General features: G+C 54.2%; 1 protein-coding gene across 1 annotated transcript in view; it reads right to left on the minus strand.

The window, feature by feature from the left end:
- Nucleotides 1-8,314: 8,314 nt before the first annotated feature.
- SAMD4A (sterile alpha motif domain containing 4A) overlaps nt 8,315-18,440 on the minus strand; it is a 49,244-nt gene continuing 39,118 nt past the window's right edge. The window contains exons 7-13 of the mRNA XM_027906984.1: nt 17,349-17,643; nt 16,126-16,211; nt 14,595-14,713; nt 12,844-13,045; nt 12,090-12,216; nt 10,530-10,613; nt 8,315-8,539 (exon numbers count right to left, since the gene is read on the minus strand). Of these exons, the coding sequence (XP_027762785.1) occupies nt 8,511-8,539; nt 10,530-10,613; nt 12,090-12,216; nt 12,844-13,045; nt 14,595-14,713; nt 16,126-16,211; nt 17,349-17,643 (942 nt within the window). The 3' untranslated portion in view covers nt 8,315-8,510. The remainder of the gene's footprint in view (nt 8,540-10,529; nt 10,614-12,089; nt 12,217-12,843; nt 13,046-14,594; nt 14,714-16,125; nt 16,212-17,348; nt 17,644-18,440) is intronic.

Below are 18,440 nucleotides of genomic sequence, written 5' to 3' on the forward strand. Positions count from 1 at the left end.
GGAGTGGGAGCATCCTTGGGGACTTGGAGGTGTGGGGGCATCGTGCCAGGAGAGAGGCACAAGCTCCCCCTGCTCAGGTGGAGATTGTTCCTCCAGTTGCTTTGGGACAGGTGATTTGTCCTACCCAGAGGAAAAACTACAAAATTTGTTGTCACCTTCTTACTGTTCCCTGGAGCCACAGGAATCAACAGCAAATACAGGGGGATGGGGGAGGTGGGTGGCAGTTTTGTTTTGGGCTCCTGTGGGTGTTTAGTGGGTTTCTTGAGCCATCCTGGGTGCCTCACCACCCTGGCCTGAGGAAACACCCTCTTCCTGGCCACACATCCCAATTACCTGAACAAATAAATCCTCTCAGCAGGTGTGACAGGAGATCTCAAAGGTGAAGTCACGGTTGGGCCACCCCACGGTGCACCTTGCACAGCTTGGCCTGTGCTAGCAGGGGCTCAACAGCTCCTCCAGTGTGGGCAGGCTGTCCTAAAGACATTCCTGCTGTCCTCCAGCCTCCCAGGATGCAGATATTGCTGAGATTAAGGGGAAAAAAAACTTCTAAAATGTATGGATCCCAGACTCCTGAGGAGCACTGTGGATGTGCTCACTGTGGCAGTCAGGAATGGAGAAGGGATAATTCATTAGAGCCCCTCCAGCCCTTCATGTTGTCTTTTTATTTATTTATTTTTTTATTTTTTTTCCCCCTAAGTGGCCTGTCCTATTTGGAAATAATCCTCCTGGGAAGCCCCAGGAGCACTGGCAGGAATTGTCTTTGTTGTGAAGCTGAGTTACTTCTGCCTTTCTCACGGTTGTGTGTTAAAGCTGGTGCTTGTGGGGGGAAACTGCCTGTTTGTGAAAACAGGCACTTCTGCAAGAAATTATCCCCTGCCTCCTTTTTTTTTAAATTTTTTTTTAAATTTTTTTTTTAGGTGTGGGATTGGGAAGGAGCCTCCCTGGTTTTGTGATCATGGGAAAAAATCTGTTCTCATTGGCGTGAAAAAAAATACTCAGCTTGAAAATGTTTACAGCTGAAAAAAAACCCAAACCAAACCAAAACCAAAATGAAACAGAAGAACCAAATCTGTCAAAGAGCCTGTTAATAAGGTGGCATCTTCCCACCCCTGACCTATCACATCTCCCAGGATTCCACCTGCTCTATCAGTTGCTCCCTTCCTGTGGTACATGTTGCTTATCTACATATTTTCCTCCAGAATCCCCCACGTGAGCAGCTTCTTTGTGCTTTTTAATTATTTTTTTCTTATCACTGTGGTTGCTTTTGGGTGTCTCCCATCCTCTCTTGCCCACGGGCTGTGGAGTTGACTGGTCCATAAGGCTGGAAAAGCCCTCTAGGATCATGAAGTTAAATTGTTATCCCAGCACTGCCAAGCCCATCGTGATGGTTTTGGTTCAGGCAGCTTTTCCACGGCTGTGGACCCTCAAAACTGGCTCTTTCCAGGCAAAAATCTGCCTCTCCAGGGACTGAGAGGCTGCAGACAAGGGCTTGGATCATCCTGGAGGCTTCGTGCATCCCTCACAACCTTCCAGCATCTCCGAGTTGCTTAATGAGCTCAAGTACTCGTCACCTGCCTCCTGGTTCCTGCCCCCCTGTCCAGAGCACAATCAGCTCTGCCCTTTGAGCCTTGGCTCAGCCCCTCCTGCCCAGCTCCTGGAAACAACTTCTAGGAAAAGCTTTGCCTTCCAGTTGTTTTTAAAGTTCCACTCGTGATTTAGTAGTTGAGTTTTTTTTTTTTTTTAAAAAAATTAAAGCTCTTTTTAATAAGTCTTGGCCTGGGGGAGGGACAGAAAATAAACCATGGTTTTCAAAGAAATTTTGCTGAAATACCCAGGGAATACAACCATGAGAAATTTATGTGTGTTTTTTAAATGGTGTTTGGGCTCTGCAGGGGGCATTTTTGGCAGGGTGGGCCATACCACGTTACCTCTGTTTGCTCCTCACTGAGATTGCGACAGGAAAGCAAAGGTTAAAAAAAGCCCACCCTAAGATGAACTGCCCGGGCCTGAAGATGATTTAAAAAGTGCCAGGGCAAACCACAGGGGTGCTGCTTTGGCCTGGGATGTGCGAATGCCACCAAGGGAGCAATTCCTGGGTGGGTGCCCCACCGTCCAAACCCCCACGTGTGAGCTGGGAATGCTGAACCAGGGGCTGTGGGTGCTCCAGAATCTTCTCCACGGGGAGACCAACTGGGAAGGAAATGGGTGTTGGTGCTGGAGGAGAGAAAGAGGAGGATGGGAAAGGGTTTTGTAGGGAAGCAGCAGTGGGAGGAGGGTGGGATGGCTGGCAGGGAGTTTGCAGAGGCTCTGGCTCCGGGGGGTGATGCCCGGGGTCAGGGATGTGGAGAGGGGCTGGTCCGGCCTCGGCAGCGCCTGCCCGGGGACACACAGTCTGTGGCTCCCTCTGCTGAGCCTGGCCCCGACAGCGGAGGAACAGGAGTTTTCCTGGGGCTGGAAAAGCTTTCTAGGGAGGCTCAGGGGTCACCTGATGCCAGACCAGTGGTGTGGGAGTGGGAGAGGGGCACTCAGCCCCTCCCCTGCACCCACCAGTGCTGCCTCTCCACAGGGATGGGGTTGGAGCTGGTTTGTCCAAAAGCAGGGGCTACCTGCCCAGATGGATTTTTTTATTATTATTATTATTATTATTACTTAAAATTGGCCAAAAATCTATTTTCTATAGAAAAGTGGGAGTTCTGGCTGAGCTGTGGAACGTCTCCTCTCACCGGGCTTGGTCAGTAGGGTGTTTTCTTGGAGAAAAGAGGGAAAATCATAGAAACACAGAATGGTTCTGGTTGGAAGGGACCTTAAAGATCACCTGATTCCAACCCCTGCCATGGGGAGTTCACTATCCCAGGTTGCTCCAAGCCTTGTCCAGACTGGCCTTGGACACTTCCAGGGATGGGGCAGCCACAGCTTCTCTGTGCCAGGGCCTCCCCACCCTCACAGGGTTCTTCCCAACATCCGATCTAAATCTTTCCTCTTTTAGTTTAAAACCATTCCCCCTGCTGCCATTCGCAGATTCCAAATTAAAAGCAGCTCCCTGGAACTCCAAGGAGCAGCAATTTGTATTTCCTGGGGGCGGATCTGACACGGATCACCGGCTGGGGTGGGAGGGGGGATCAGCCCACCGGGATCATCCAGCCTCTCCCGCGCAGCCGCGGCCAACAGACGTGGGGAATTAATTATTAATTATTAAAGCCCTCTCTCTGTCTTGATTAAAAACTTTCCTGCAGTGGGAAATCCCTGCCTGCTGCCACTCAAAGGTTGTTCCCTGGGATATTCCCCTCGCTGTTAAACAGGAGACCTCTGTACCCACCCCAGGAGCCAGGGGTCAGGGCCAAGGGAACAGGAGCATCCCTTTGGAGGGCACACCTGGTTGGCTGCAGGACTGGAGTTGCTTCTCCATCACCCCTTGGAACAGGTAGACACGGAAAAAAGATCTTGTTAACAAGACAGTCTGGGGTTTTCCAGCTGCTGCTGGGATCACCACAGCCCAGCAGCTGCTGAAGCAACAGCGGGCACCAGCTCTGGCTTCGCTCCCAGTGGGGCAGGAAAAGGGGAGCCCATCCACCCCCCACCCCGGGCTGGAAGGGGCTCAGGTGGGGTGTAAATCTGGGTGCACCGGTTGGGAAAGCCTTTAGGATCTGGAATGGATTCATCCAACAGCTCCTGACAGCACAGAAATGATTATTTTTTTTTTCTTGATTTTTTGTATTTTAAGCCTCTTTCCAGCTCACCCGCTGGTGGCACCCACAGGCTCTCCATAACCACACGGCTGCCATGGACTTCCCTTGGAGCCTTTTCAGCCTCTCCAGCTCCGGTTTTCCATCCCAGAGGTTTTTTTTGCCTTTTCCTTTCCCTTTTCCATCTCTATTACTGTAACAAATCCCCACTGTGAGACCCAGATGGCGGCACCCGGACCTGGAAAGGCCAACTGTTTCTGGAAGGAAATGGTGTTTCTCTGGGATTTGGGTAATGCTCGTCTAATGTGCCAGGAGGCCAATTCCTGGCAGGCACAGGGAGATGTTGCCGATGGGCTGTGGGTGTGGGTGCTCTCCTGGACAGGGAAATCCAGGTGGGACCAAACACTGAGAGGAATCTTTCCCTCCTGGGGTGGTCCTGCCCGGGGTGCTCGGGAGCCTCCTAAACAGAAGGTGCTTTAGGATATGGGTTTGAGTGCTTGGCCTCACCAACATTTGGGGATCTGCCCAGGAGGAGCAGTGGATGAAGCCTTCAAACAACCTGAGGAAGCCCCAGGTTTCCAAGCTCTGCTCCTTGTGGGGGAAATGAGCCCCCCTGGATGCCCGTGGAGGGCCAGTGAGCTGCGCCCAGGACACTCAGGAGGTCTCTGGAGACCCTCAAGGTTGTGGAGGGAAAGGGACACAAGGGCAGGAATGGCCAAGGTGATGACTCAGAGCTTGGACTGGCTGGGAAGAGCCTGCAGGGCTGGGCTTGGTCAGCCTGGAGAAGTGCAGGCTCAGTCTGAGAAAACACAGAAAAAGTAGGGGCAGAAGCCACAGTCCCGCCCTCAGCACCTCCCACGGCCGGGTGGCTGCTCCCGGTGTCCTTCCCAGCCCGCTCCAGCCCGGGACAGGCCTGAAACCTGCAGGTTTTAAACCCAGAATGAACCCACCCTCCGAATCCCAGCCCAGATGTCTCCACGCACACGCTGAGGCCGAGCCGGCTCCTCCCTGTGCCTCCTCAATCCCTGCCCCAATCCCTGCCAGTTTCTAAGGAAAACCCTGTTATCTCCCCATCTCCCGTGGGCATCCCGAAGGGACAGCGTGGGGAATGCCAGGGATTTATTTGGAAGCCCCGTTATATATGCAGACACTAAACCCCCCGTGGAACTGCTCGGCTCCTCCCTCTCACCCACGGGCTGAACGTGTCTTTAATCCCATTTTTTTTTTTTGGTTAAAAAGTCTGCCAAGGGGAGGATAAATAAGGAGGCGCCACACCCCAGTGTTACAAAACCTTGTATTAATCATCTCCCTTCACTTTCAATATACCGCGGGTATGAAAGATAGCCATGGTTCCGAGTTACATGGGGAGGAAATGAGTAATAAATACATCGGAGCAAGTGGAAATCACGAGGGCGTTTCACTGGGAACAACATTGGAAAACTGTACACTTGCAAAGACCGGCATATCTCCAAACATTAGTATTTCTTTATATCGGGAAGCTTTTACATGTAACAAACATGCTATTGCCATATATGACCCAAAAAAAAAAAAAAAAAAAAAAAAAAAGGGAAAAAAATATTAAAATTTTAAAAATAGGCATTGCTCGGCAACATTAACTAGGCAAAAATAGTTCTTTGTGCACTAACTTTGTACAGAAAAACCAGGACGAAAAGGCATGCATGGACAAGGAAAGGCTGCCCGGGAACGGCATGCAACAGAAGAGAGGTCAAAGCTCTTTAAAGTCAGCTTACAATAGGCATAAATACATCAGGGTTATATATATTAATAAGGGAGGAAGTATTCTGTTTAACATTATTAACATTCCTGGTTTTTTTTTTTTAACGTATTTTTCTTTTTTTTTTTTTCTTTTTTTTTTCTTCCTATTCCTCCCAGAGGAATACACATTCACCTTTTAAGTAAAGATAAAGGAATACAAAAAATAAAACTCACTTTGCAAACTCTGATGACTCGTATAAAATCAACTTTAGTGTTATCGTCGCTGTGTGCAAATTATAGACGTCTGCGGGACCCACTTTTCCATCAGGCACATTCCGAAAGCCAAAACCTGGGGCGCAGCCACGCCCCGACATGGAGAAAGGTGACACAAACAGAAATCGCTTCCCCGAAGTGCTGACCCCAACCCCAGCTCCGCGCGGGCGGGCGGCAATCACAGTTTTGGGTTTGTTTTCCTTGCTGGATGCTGGCCGGGCTTGACCTCCCCCCCCCCCCCCTTCCCCAACTCCTCCTCTCCAAGAGGTTTTTTTAATGAGCTGAGCGAGCGCAGGTAAAAAAAAGCCCAGCTCCAGCCCAGCCGAGCTCGGGGCTTTGTCCCTGGGGAGGGGGGGACACACCTGGGGAGGGACAGGGGTTGTTTCCCCGCGGGAGCATCCGCCGGACCCAAGGCCACTTGGGTGCTGAGCTCCCCGCGCAGCCGGGGACGGCTCAGGGGAACAGCACCAGGAAAAAAAAAAGGTCCCCGGCGGCGCTGGGGGGGCCCGGGGCTGGCTCTGGGAGAGCAGCGGGATTGAGGGGAAGGGGGGGGACATTCCCGCCCCACGCCCAGGACCCCGCGGCGGCGACACCTCCGACATGGGATGGGGCAGTTGCAGCGGGGACAGCGGGGGAGGCGGGGGATACAAAAAAGAAAGGCACTGCCGCTTTATTACTGGATATTTGACTTCACAGCCTCACTCATGCAACTGTTGGGGTTCTTTTTTTTTTTTTTTTTTCTTAAAGTGTTTTTTTTTTTTTTTTTTTTTTTTTTTTTTTTTTTTTTTTTTTTTTTTTTTTTTTTTTTTTTTTTTTTTTTTTTTTTTTGCTTTTTTACTTTCTATAAATAATTTTTATTTCTTTTTCCCCTTAAGCTTCTCTCCCTGGAGCTCTGCCGCCCGCACTCAGCACGGGCAGCCAGAGCCAGGCAGCACTTCCCGAACGCAACTGAAGCCACTTCTTTTGTTGTTTTTACTCGAGAAACAAAACAAGGAACAGCAAACACAACTAAGTCGTTATTGACCTCTACACTGCCAATGGAAAATAAGCATTTTTTCTTTTTTTCTTTTTTTTTAAAACAACAAAAGGAAAAAAAAAACCAACAATTGAATTATTTGGTGGTTGTTAATAACAGACATTATCATGGTTCCCAGCCATAGCAAGTTAATATGTAATATATCCAAAATAATCTCTCTGAACAATCAGAAAACCTCCGTGCCCATAGTCAGCGAAGGAATAAATAGAATTTCAGCTCTGTAAATACACTGGAGCCTCCCTGAGGGAGGCTCCCGCTACGGCGGTTCCCTTCACACCTTGCAAGCTGGGGGGTGCTCGGGGGTGACCCAGGTCCCCAGCGCCGACCCCCCACTTCGCCTCCACCTCCTCACATCTCTTCCCAACCTCCCTGGCTTTCGGGTTTTCCCTTCTCCACCCTCCACATCACCCCCTCCCACCCCCCCTCAATCTCCTGCCCGCTGGGAAGCAGGACACCAAGGAACAGCAAACATAAAAACAACATTTGGCACTTGAGTTTGGTTTTTTGTTTTTTTTAAGGAAACAACTTAAAAACGCTGCATAGCATAAAAGGATTCACACATCTCCCAGCCCTGCCAAAGATCCAGCTCGCCCCCAGCCTGGCTCCCGCCGATCCCGGCACATGAACCTGCCCATCAGTGCCAATTTGGAATATTGCTGCCACCCATCACCTCTATTCATTAAAGAATTTTACCTTTATTATCATCCCATCAGGGGATGTGGAGCAGCATTAGGACAGGCGGGAGCAGCACTCCAGGCATGAGCAGCACCAGGCCAGGTTCACCTCTTTAACACCAAATTTAGCTCGTTATAAAAAGCAGCAGCAGGTGAGGAGCAGCCCAGCCACTGCCATCCCCATCTCCTGCCTGGCACGTGGTTAATGACAAGAAAATGCGGCCGTGAAGCTGCATTTTGGTGCCCTTTGGTGCTTGAGTTTTATCTGGGCGGCTCCTTCATCCCTTGTTGGCCGCCCCAAGGCTGGAAAAGCCCGTCAAGGATGGATTTTAGCAGGCTAGGCCAGATGTGTGAAGCCAGGATGCAGCAGCTTCCTGGTACCTGCACAGGCAAGGCAAGACACACAGAAACTCTTCCAGTGTCCCCCAACTTCACTGACATCCCCTGGGACCCTCTGCTGGACAAGATGCCCCCACTCCATCCCGCATCCCGATCCACGCCGGGACACAGGGATGGGCACCTGCCGACCCTCCGCTGCCCTGAGCACAACGCTGCCTCCAAACTGTGGGTCTCCTGGCTAAACTGAAAGGAAAATTCTGGGGTTATTTTGCTATTTCTCTTCAAATCTGGGCTCGCTGGGCCAGCCTGTGAACACAGCGGGACTCCAGATGTGGGACCGCCAGCCCTGGGGCAAATCCTCCCCAAAAGGGCTTTTGGGTCACACACGCCCCCATGTGATGCTCTGCACTCCTTGGTGTCCTCATCCAGGCAGGAACAGGGTTTGCCCACGGTGCTCCCTCCGCTGTCAGCACTCACGTCCCTTCCCCCCCACCCCGACCTCCCCGTGCTGCTCCGTCATCGCCGCTGAGCTTCCGCCACCTCTCCCCCCTCCACCCCGCCCCCAGCATGGATGTAATAAATGACAACACAAATTCCAAGTCTAATGATATGTTCACAAGGACAATCTACACATTCACAAAATTAAAACAGGAGAGAGAGAGAGAGGGAGAAAGAGAGGGAGAGAGGAGAAAGGATGCAAGCTATCGCTGAGGCTCCCTGCAAGCCCCGACCTCGCCGCTGGACCCGCAGCAGTTGTTCTCCCGGCCAGCGCCCCCGTCGCGACGCCTTCTAGATCGTGGAGGTCCTGTCGACACCATCTGCAAGGAAGGGAGAGTTAGGAAACAGCCCCAGTGAGCACTGGCACCTCCCCGAGCGGGGGATTTGGGGGATGGAGCACTCCAGAGCACCCCTGACCCACCACCCCACAGGCGAGGTGGCGTCATGGGGTCACCGCCCTCCCCAAATCTCCCCGAGGGGTGTGGGAGGGTTTTGGGGTGTCATCACTTTGCTGGTCCCTCCGTGCCACCAACTGTCCCCACCCTGCAGCAGCCCCTCCCCGAGTCACTGTCCCAACACCATTCCAGGCCTGCCACAACCCCTTTTCCAGGAGCAGAGGTGGTTTCTGGGCTATTCTGGGTGGTTTCCTAGACTATCCACAAGGTGGATGAGAGTCTGGGACCCTCCTACAGCAGGACAAGTTCCTGCCCCCCTGGCCAAGAGTGGGGGTATGGGGATAGAGCCAATCCCAGGGGCTGCTTTGCCCCTCAGCTCCCCCAGCCCTGCAAAACTCGCACCACAGAGGATGCAAAATTTTCCTCCACGAGGATCATGGATAGACACAAAGCTCTGGGAGTTGTTTCTGTCTCTCCAGAGCCCTTGTTCCCAGCATCCCGTGGCAGCAGGAACGCATCCAGCCACAGCCCAATCCCAGGAGAGCAGGATCCACAACCCACCCCAAAGCCTCACAACCGACCCTGGTTACCAGCTGCCCCCTCTCCCCGTCCCTTTGGGGCCAGAAATCAGCACCCAAAAGCATTTCCAACCCTTCAGCCCCAACCACCACCCCGGTCCCCCATCCCAAAAACCCCCATCCCTGTGGAGCAGCTCCCAGGGTGGCTCTGGAACAGAGCACTCCCTGTCCTGTTCCGCCAGGGTCGCCTCCCTCCTCCTCGAGACTGAGAACAAACAGGTTTGTTACGCCTTTTTTTTTTTTTTTTTTTTTTTTCTCCCCCGAAAGGTTTATTTTTTTTTTTTTAAGAGCTATTTATAGCACGACCGGTTTTGGAGAGGCTCGGGGAATGCGACCTGGAAAAAAATAACTCGGGAGGAACAGTACCCTGCAGAGGAACAAGACAGCTAAGCCTCGCCTGGGAACGCGCCGGGGAAACGCTTCGGGTGACAGAAGTGTCCTTGTTTTCCCAGCCAGGGATGCTGCCAGGGCCCTGCTGCCTCTCACAGTCCTTGTTCTCGTGTCCCTCTCCCCGGGAAGGGCTGTGGCATCCGCAGGGAGCCCGGTGGCACTTGTCCTCCCTGAGGACTCCTGGTGGCACTCGTCCTTTCCCAGGGCTCTGAGTGGCTCTCATCCTCTCCAAGGACTCCTGTCCCCAGCCATCCATCCCGGTGCAGTCCAGGATTGCCAGGAGCAAGGTCTGCGCTGGTTATCCGGGTTTTCCCAGGCCTGGGCGATGCTGACAGCCGTGCTCATCCCATCTCCAGGGTCATCCCTCGTCGGTGAGGGGCACCGGGAGCTTCTGGTGTCGGTGCTTTGTGCTGCACCGGGCTCTCCATCACGCTGCTGCTGCTGCTGCCGCCTTTTCCATCTTTCCTGCTTGTTTTTGCCCCTGGTCCTCCCTCCCTGTGCCCGTTATCCGCTGGCACACACCAGCGCCCGGCAGGGTTTCCCCCGCACCCCCCAGCCAAACGAGGGATCGGGTGGCAGAAGGGAAAACACTCCAAAGCCTGTGACCCATCCTGTGGCAGGGGCTTCATCGAGAGCTAACAAGAGTAGCGAGCTAACACTAATTACCATTAGCAAGCTGACGAGTGGCTAATTAGCACAGACTCCACTAGTGCTGGTGCAATCCCTGCGTTTGGCTTCACCCCCTGCCCCGGCACCTCGCCGAGGGGAGCCAACATCCCTGCCTGAACGCCCTCGGGAGCGTCCCTGGGAGCATCCCTGCATCCAGCCCCCTCACAGCCACAGCCTGTCCCAGCTTTTGGGGGGCGCGGGGCAGGGGCAGGGGCTGGGGGGCTCAGCGGAGGCAGCGCGGACGTGCTGGAAGAGCCCGAGGAGGAGGGAATGCTCACCACTGAGTGCGTGCTCCGTCATGCTCAGGCACAGGGACTCCAGCCTGTTGTTGATGTCAGGTTCAGTCACCGGCACCTGGAACTCTGCAGGGAGAAAGGGGGCCTCGGTCAGGGACTTGCCTGCCCTGCTCTGCACGGGTGGGCAAATCACCCAAAAAGATCACCCAGGGTCCGACTGGGCTCCGGCAGCACTTCCATTCCATTCCTGGGGCAATCCCCTCCAGCAAGAGACGCTCACAAAAACGGTCACCGCTCCCCTGGTATCCCAAGGGATAAATATGGGGAGCCCCAATGGCACTGCAGAGGAAGGGGATGGAAAGCAGGGGTTCAGGTGCTGGTTGGAGATGTGGGGAGAGTGGGACCCCCACCCAGGGAGGGGCAGCCCTGGGGACCTCTCAGGGCTGGATGCTGTCCATCCAGCCAGGCAGGGTTAGTGCTCGGACACGGGATGGCAGCACAGACCGGCTGTCTGGCTTCTCCATGGCCAGCCTGGCTCCCAGGCTTGGCTCCCACAAAAAAGGAGGGGGATACACATGAACTCTGGCCTGCTGCAATCCTAAACTAAACAGCAGCAAACTTTCCCCACCCTGCAGCAAAACCTGCAGACACAGCTTGTGCTACTGCAGGACAGCACGTCCCGCTTTCCACTGGCTCAGAGAGACATGGAGTGAGATCCAGGAGGGTTGAGGTCCTCGCACAGCCCGGCAAAGAGGGGTTTGTGAGCCCAGCACTGAATTATTGCTCATTTTCCTCGCGATTCATCCGCGTGTTTGGCTCCCTGATCCTCCTACGCCCTCACCCACCGCAGGCTGACAAGCAGGAGAAGCCCATTTATTCTCCTCCAAGGCCTGAGAAAAGCGCCCTTGTGGGGGTGTTTAATCCATACCCGGGAGCAGCCGCTGCTCCCGCTGCCTGGAACATATGCTGCCCAAACGCAGCCTGTGGATGAGGGCGGGTCTACTGGGGACATGGAAAACCACCCGTCCCGTGGGGCAGATTGTTGGGGTGTGTTGGTAGGAAAAGGCCCGCTCAAAGGCTGGTGAGGGGATACACAAACAGGCTTCCTCAGGGGCAGGATGCTCCAGGCTCGGGGTCCAAGGTCAGCGGGATCCTCCCCGGCTCAGAGGATGCTCCTGTGTACAGGAGCGTTTTGGCAGCGTTTGGGAGGGAAGCACTGACACAGCACCGCTTCCCTTCACACGCAGCGTGGAAAGAATTTCCCCTGAGTGCACAAAGGCAGCCCCTCCACGCTGGGGCTCCGTGTCCATCCATGAGGAAAAAGTGACGGATGAGCGACTGGCATTCCGCCTGACACGAGCCCTTCGGAAGCACGGTGGGTAAAGCACCAGCACCACGATCATATGGAGAGCCAATGGTACGTACAGGGTCAAAAATCCCTCCAGTAATGTCTGTGGTTCAGTTAATTCAGGAATTCAAAGATATCCCGGTGGGAACACAGGCCATGTGCCCGCACTGAGGCTCACCAGCACAGCTCCTTTCGCACCTCCCCCTTGTCCCAGTGGGCTGTGGGTTAAGTGAAAAAGCAAACCTGGTGCCTACCTGGCTGCTGGAACATCAGCATGGTCTGCGGGGAGGTGTGGACCGGCAGCGAGCGCGTCCTCTGCACCGAGCTGTGGCTACGGCTGGGCATGCTGTTACTGCCCCCAGGGTTGGCAAACCAGAGGTTCTGTGGGGAGCAAACAAAGGGCGGGATGTCCAGTGAAGCCCTTTGTGGCACGGGTTTATAACCAACCCCCTTGGGCTCATAGAAGCATAGAGAGGATTGGAAGGCATTGGAAGGACCATCTAGTTACAAATTCCCTGCCGTGGGCAGGGACACCTTCCACTAGCCCAGGCTGCTCCAAGCCCATCCAACCTGGCCTTGGACACTTCCAGGGATGGGGCAGCCAGAACTTCTCTGGGCAACCTGTGCCAGAGCCTCCCCACTCTCACAATCAAGAATTCCTTCCTAATATCTCCTCTAAATCTCCCCTGTGTCAATTTAAAACCCTTCCCCCATGTCCTTCACTATCTGCCCTTGTCAAAAGTCTCTCTCCCTATTTTTGTAAGGTCCTTTAGGGACTCGGCTCTCCCCCATCCACCCCTTGCTGGTCCCTCTTCCACATCCCACTGTGTGGAGGGGAGCACAGCCCAAACCACCTGCAAACTGCTCTCGGTTGCTTGAAAAGGTGAGGGGGGGGAGAAAGGGGGGGGAGAGGAGGAAAAGAGATCCAGACAAGTTAGAGGAGGAAAATCAAAGGACACTTGTGGCAAAGGGACGGAAGGGCTGGAGCTGCCACGAACGCCGACCAACCTGTCTGCCTTGCTTGAGGATGGCGGGGCTGGCGGCGGGGCTGCGCTGGGGGGTGCCCAGCAGCCCCGTGGGGCCCAGCAGCCCCAGCCGGGCCGTGGGGAGGTTGCGGGAGGGGATCTGGAACTGCCGGGGGTTCCTCCGGCCCAGCCCCGCCCCCGCGGATCCGGCTGTCGGGAGGGAGTTCGACTGGCCAAAGCCTCGGCTGCGGAGAGAGAGAAAGCGCTGGGGGTGAGGCACTGACCCCTGCGAGCCCCCTCTGCGAGGGGACAAGGGTGTCGACCCTCCCACCCCACTGAGGAAGGTCCTTCCGTCCTGCAGGGGCAGCGGGAAGGAGGAAGGCAGGGTGGGCAGCATCCTTTCCTCCTCCCGCGTGCCAGGCACCCTCCCGCCCTTCAGCAGGTCTCAGATTCACCTCTGTTCTCTTTTAAAGTTGATTTCGCTCCTGCAAAATGGGCCTGTTCTTAAACATAAGGTAAAATAACTCAAGTAGTGCCCCAGGCACCTGGTTTCTTTGAGATCTCTTGTGTGTGGGTTCTCTACAGGCTAACAAAATCTCAGCTTATGCTGTTGGGTTTTCTTTTTACTGGGAATGATTGAAGGGTTGGACCTTCTCCCCTTCCAGGAGGTTCGTTTTTACAAACCTGGTCCTCTCTGAGACTTCTCAAGTTCTGTAAAATTTGGTTAGAACGACCTAACAAGTGCAAGATTTACCAGGGAGGGCTGAGTGAAAGGTGCTTTCCTGCACAGGTGGGACTGGCTCTGCACCCACTCCCACTTCCACACTGTAATCCCTTCATCCAGCTCCTTGTGGCCACAGCAAAACCACCCAGACCTAAGAGCACAAAGGCCAAACGTCCTGAAACACCCATCTCAGAACACCAAGCCATCTTTAATTCCAGGAGGGAAGGGGCTGCACACACCAGCATCCCTCTACACATGCCCTTCACATTTAAAACCCGTGGAATGACACAAAAAATAATCAGGTAATCCCTGGAAACACAGGCAGTGATGGTGCCATCAAACACCTTTGCTCTCATCTATTCCACTTCTGATCCTGCCATCAGCACTGAAATCACTTGTCTTAATCCATTCCAAGACACTTGGTTTCATGGCACTGGGCACCACTCCTTCCTTCTGAATTCCTCATCCCAGCTGTCCCACTGCTCCCAGTTATCTCCAAAACCCTTTCTGTCTGGAGAATAAAGCACTTGCACCAGAGTGCAATACACCACATTTTGCAGAAGGAAGCAAAGGGCTGATGTTGCTGCTAAAACTGATCTGAAAATCTCTCTTCCTGCCACACCCCAACACTTCCCAGGACGACCTGAAATCCAGCACCCCCTTGGAGGTGAGCAAACACAGTGTCCCCAACACAACCCTTTTTTTTTTTTTTTTGCCACTTGACAGCTTTTTGGGAAACTTCACTGATGATGCCATCAGCAAAGGGCAGAAGACACAGAGCCCAGTGTTGGGGATAGGCTGCACAGCTGGGAAGAGCAGGATTTGGAGCCAGGGAAACCTGGTGGGATCAGTGGGGAAGGCACTGGCCCCACGTGCAAGTAAAACCCTGTTCCCTTTCCAGCCAGCGCCTGGGGACTTACTGCTGAAGCTTTTCCTGCTCTCCTCCCTCCCGAAATACGGCTCTGAATCCATCAGGATCCATCCTTTCCTTCTGGGAGACACTGGTCCCACTGGGAATGCTCTTGCTCTGGCCACTGCATCCGTCCTTCCCCTCCCAAAATCCCACTTACCTCCTCTGCTGCCGATAGCCCGACAGCTCCAGGAGGGATTTCCGAGGGAAAGACCGAAAGAGTTTCTGCACCTGCTGTTTCCATGACAGCAGCCGCTTCTTCTGGATCTCTGTAAACGCCTGCCCCCCGAAAAAAGAGAGAGAAAAATAGGAACTGAATGAATATTTTTCTGGACAAAGGGAGCAGGGACGTATGTGTGGGTGTGTGGGTAAAGAAGAGCAGCTGGAACCAGCCATCAGCAAGTCCAGAGGGAAATCCTGGTCTCTCTCAAGGATTTACTCATCTCAGGTGGAGAAAATGCTCCAGCAGCATTCCCTGTGTCCCAGAGTGACAGCCTGGCTCTGCCTCGGGGCTGCCAACCCCTTTTGGCAGAGCAGGGGCTTGACGGTGGGACCCGACGGGTGGTGAGATTTGTCACCTGGACAGAGCTCTAGAAACGCTGCCAGGGTGGGAGAAAAGCTGGGATTTGGAAAGCTGATCTGCCCTGTGGCATCCTGCATCCCATCCTCCTTCTCAGGGCTGGGCAGAGCTTGGCTCTGATCCTGCCACCAGTCTGTGTGGGAGGTGACCCGGGGTGAGCCCTGTCACCCACCCGGGCTCCCTGCAAAGGTCACCCCGGCAGGGGATAGACCTGATCCCAAGGATCCAGGCAGGAGGTGTGGGTGACAGGGACACCCACGTGCCACCACTGCTAACTTTAGACCCCCAAGGTCTCCGTGCTGCCAGCAGAGAGGAGCAGAGGTCTCTGGAGGACAATCTGGAGGCTAATTAGTGCCTGACTTGATTGCTCTGAACCAGGCTCTCTCCTGGTGCTGATTATGCCACAGCCAAAGCAGAAGGTGGTCCTGGGACATGGGCTGGCATTGGTGGGAAAAGTGCAGGCGCTCTGGGAAAAGCTCCACGTCCTCCTGGCTTTGTTCTCCTGCCCCCACCACCTCTGCTCCCCCCCCAGCGTGTGATCTCCTCCCGATCCCTGCCATATGGGCAGGTGATGGAAGCAGCCTGTTCTTCCAGGCACGGCCAGCGTGGGTGGGAAACGCCGCAGGACACCAGGGACACCCGGCCACCCCTCCCTGGCACGGGGCAGGAGCACTGCCAGAGCCCCAGGGCACAGCCTGGGCCATCCCGAGGTGGATCTGCCAGGAGCAGGAGCAGATGTAAAAAAATCCCCGCTGCCAAATCCCAAGGCCACGCGTTGCGAAATGGGAGGAGGCAACGCCAAGGGATCCGTCTGATGGAAACCGCCCGCACGCTCATCCCGGGATTCTTCCTTTCATCCAGCGGCCAACGGGACTGTCACAAGCCAGATGAATTTCCCAGCTCCAGGTCTTGGGAATTAAGTGAGCGTGGGGGGAAGTGGGAAACAACATTTCCATGCTACCGCCCGCTCCAGCCCCGTTCAGTCAGAATTACTATTAATACCCCCCAAAAATATTTGTGTTAGAAACCGAGGGGTTTACGTAAACAGACACTTTGGAAACAGTTCCTAAGTGATGGGAACAACAGTTTGAGATGATCCCTCCCGACTCACCTCGTGGATTAGACATTTGTCTATGAGCTGTAAATAGGAACTTATGTTCTCTTCGTCGGGTCGGGAAACTAAAAGTTGTGTGCAGACTGGAAAAAAGAGAGAGAGAAGAGAAGGGAAGTGAGGATGGGGACACCCAGGTGGGATCCAGGGTGGGATCCAACAAAAGCCCTGAACATCCCGTTTCCCTCGGAACCACGGGCAGGTTTTCTCATCAGCGAGAAAAAAAACGCCCTTCCCCAATTCCTGCCGTGCCGTCCTATATTTAGGGCCAGATTTTGTTCTCTGTTATGAAGGTGTAAATCCAGAGTAACACCACTGGAGTCCCCAAAATTAGACCTGAGCAACTCAGGGGCACAGGATTATTCCCTATTCCTAGGCAAGAGAGCTCCTGCTCCTATGGCTAAAGTCTGCCCCTGCTGCACACGGATTCCCACCTCTCCTGGAGGATTTTAACCTCTCTTGGAACCAGTGCCATAAAAGCAAGTGGGAATGAGCTCCCAGAGGAATGAGTTTCTCCTGTCATAACCCCTGGGCAGGGATGCCCTGCAGTGCAGGAAGAGACCTCGTCCTGGCAGGGCTTGTCACGGGAATAAAACAGGGCCAAGAGCCCTGTGTTTGGCTGTGCCTGCAGGGAATCAGCTGGGGACAAACTCTGCACCAGGTTTCTACATAGAAAACACCTCAGCTTTTTTTTTTTTTTTTTAAAAAAAAAAGGTTGGAAATAGGGACAAGGCTCATATTTCTTCATGGCATCCCAGAGTTTCTTTCTGATCGGGGTCTTCTGCAGATGACACTCCCCTTCCCTCTTCCCCAGGGAGATCTTCCTTCCCTCAGTCAGCACTGACACTAAAGTGCCACTAAGAGGGGTCAGGGCACGTCCAAGCTCACACAGATTTGCTCCAAGAGCCCTGTATAAGGCACAGGAGATCAGTCTCCAATCTCACATTGCTTCTGTCACCTCTCAGTGTGTTATTCCTGATGCAAAGCCGTGCACCCTGCACCGGATGTGGAACGGCGCCGGGATATTCCAGAGGTCCTGAATCTAGACTGGGGCTTAAAAAGGGCCTTGGACCCACTGCCTGGCACTCAAGATGGTTCACGTCCAGCCCATTGCTACCTCCCCACAAACAGAGCAAGTCCAAGGGATGCTGCTGAAAACACCCACCTCCCCCCAGTGACAAGCGACAAGTGGCCCCGGCCACGCGCGGCAGCCGCTCGCTCACCTTTCCCCATCACTCGGGTGAACTGTCCGGGCAGGTCACCCTCGGGCAAAGGGGCCCCTCCCGACTCGCCCTCGCATCCCGGCAGGTGGTGCTGCTGCATCCCGCCCGCGGCAGAGTCCTTGCAGTCGGAGCCCTGGCCCTCGGAGCCCATCAGGGGGGAGGGGTGGTGCGAGTCCGCGTCCCGGGGATGCTCCTCCGTGCTCGAGTTCTGGCAGGAGTAGGCTTTGATGGGGGTGAGGATCATTTGGTGCAGTTCCTGCAGCGGGACACGCAGGTTGCCGCCTTCCAGGATGTCCTGTTGGGTTCGAGAGAAGAGGGTTTGTCTCTGCAGGGACAACGGGACAACAGCTACGAACCAGACCCTGACTGTGACCCCCCCTGAGAATCCCTCCAGGATCCTGCTGCATTCCACAGTTAACAGCCACATTTAATTCCCCAAGCCCTTCCCTTGGACCAGGAGAGTGTGGAGCTGCTGCAGGGACTGTGTCTGATTATCCATGGATGTGTTCAGACCTGAATCCCCAGAGACAAACATGCCTTCCCAATTTCTTGGATCCAAACCCAGCAACAGACAGTCCTATTTCAGCGTTTCCAGATTTCCACCAGGAAGATGGCAACTCCAGGAGAGCAACTGAGCCTGGGAGATTTTAATGCCCAGACAGACAATTATCTTCCTCCTTTCCCTTCCCTTCCTTCAGTCCCACAATAACATCATTTCAGCTCTATTTCACTGGACCTTCATTTATTAACATGGGTTTGTCTCCAGTTTCCAGCACTGCCTTCAAGCCTGGCTCCCCATTAACTGCTCTGCCCCAAAACTGCTTGTCATACCATCCTCACGCTCTGGGATCACCTCAGAGCCCAGGATCACGCTGGGATGCAGGAGCCAGGGAAATAGGGACATCCCTGACCACGCTGGGACGGGCTGGGGGAGTGGAGGCAGAAAGGACCAGGAGGGTTTCAAGGGGAGCAGGTGGATTGTGGTCAGACACAGATGGGGACACCAGGAGGCTGCAGGTGAACTGATATTCCCCACAGGAAAAACATTCAGCCTGGAGATCCCGGGGCAGGTCCACCCAGGAGGGAGAGAAT

The sequence above is a fragment of the Empidonax traillii genome, unplaced genomic scaffold, assembly GCF_003031625.1.
Source record: "Empidonax traillii isolate 1590-97213 ecotype Southwest subspecies unplaced genomic scaffold, ASM303162v1 scaffold1389:size274315, whole genome shotgun sequence".
NCBI lineage: Eukaryota > Metazoa > Chordata > Aves > Passeriformes > Tyrannidae > Empidonax > Empidonax traillii.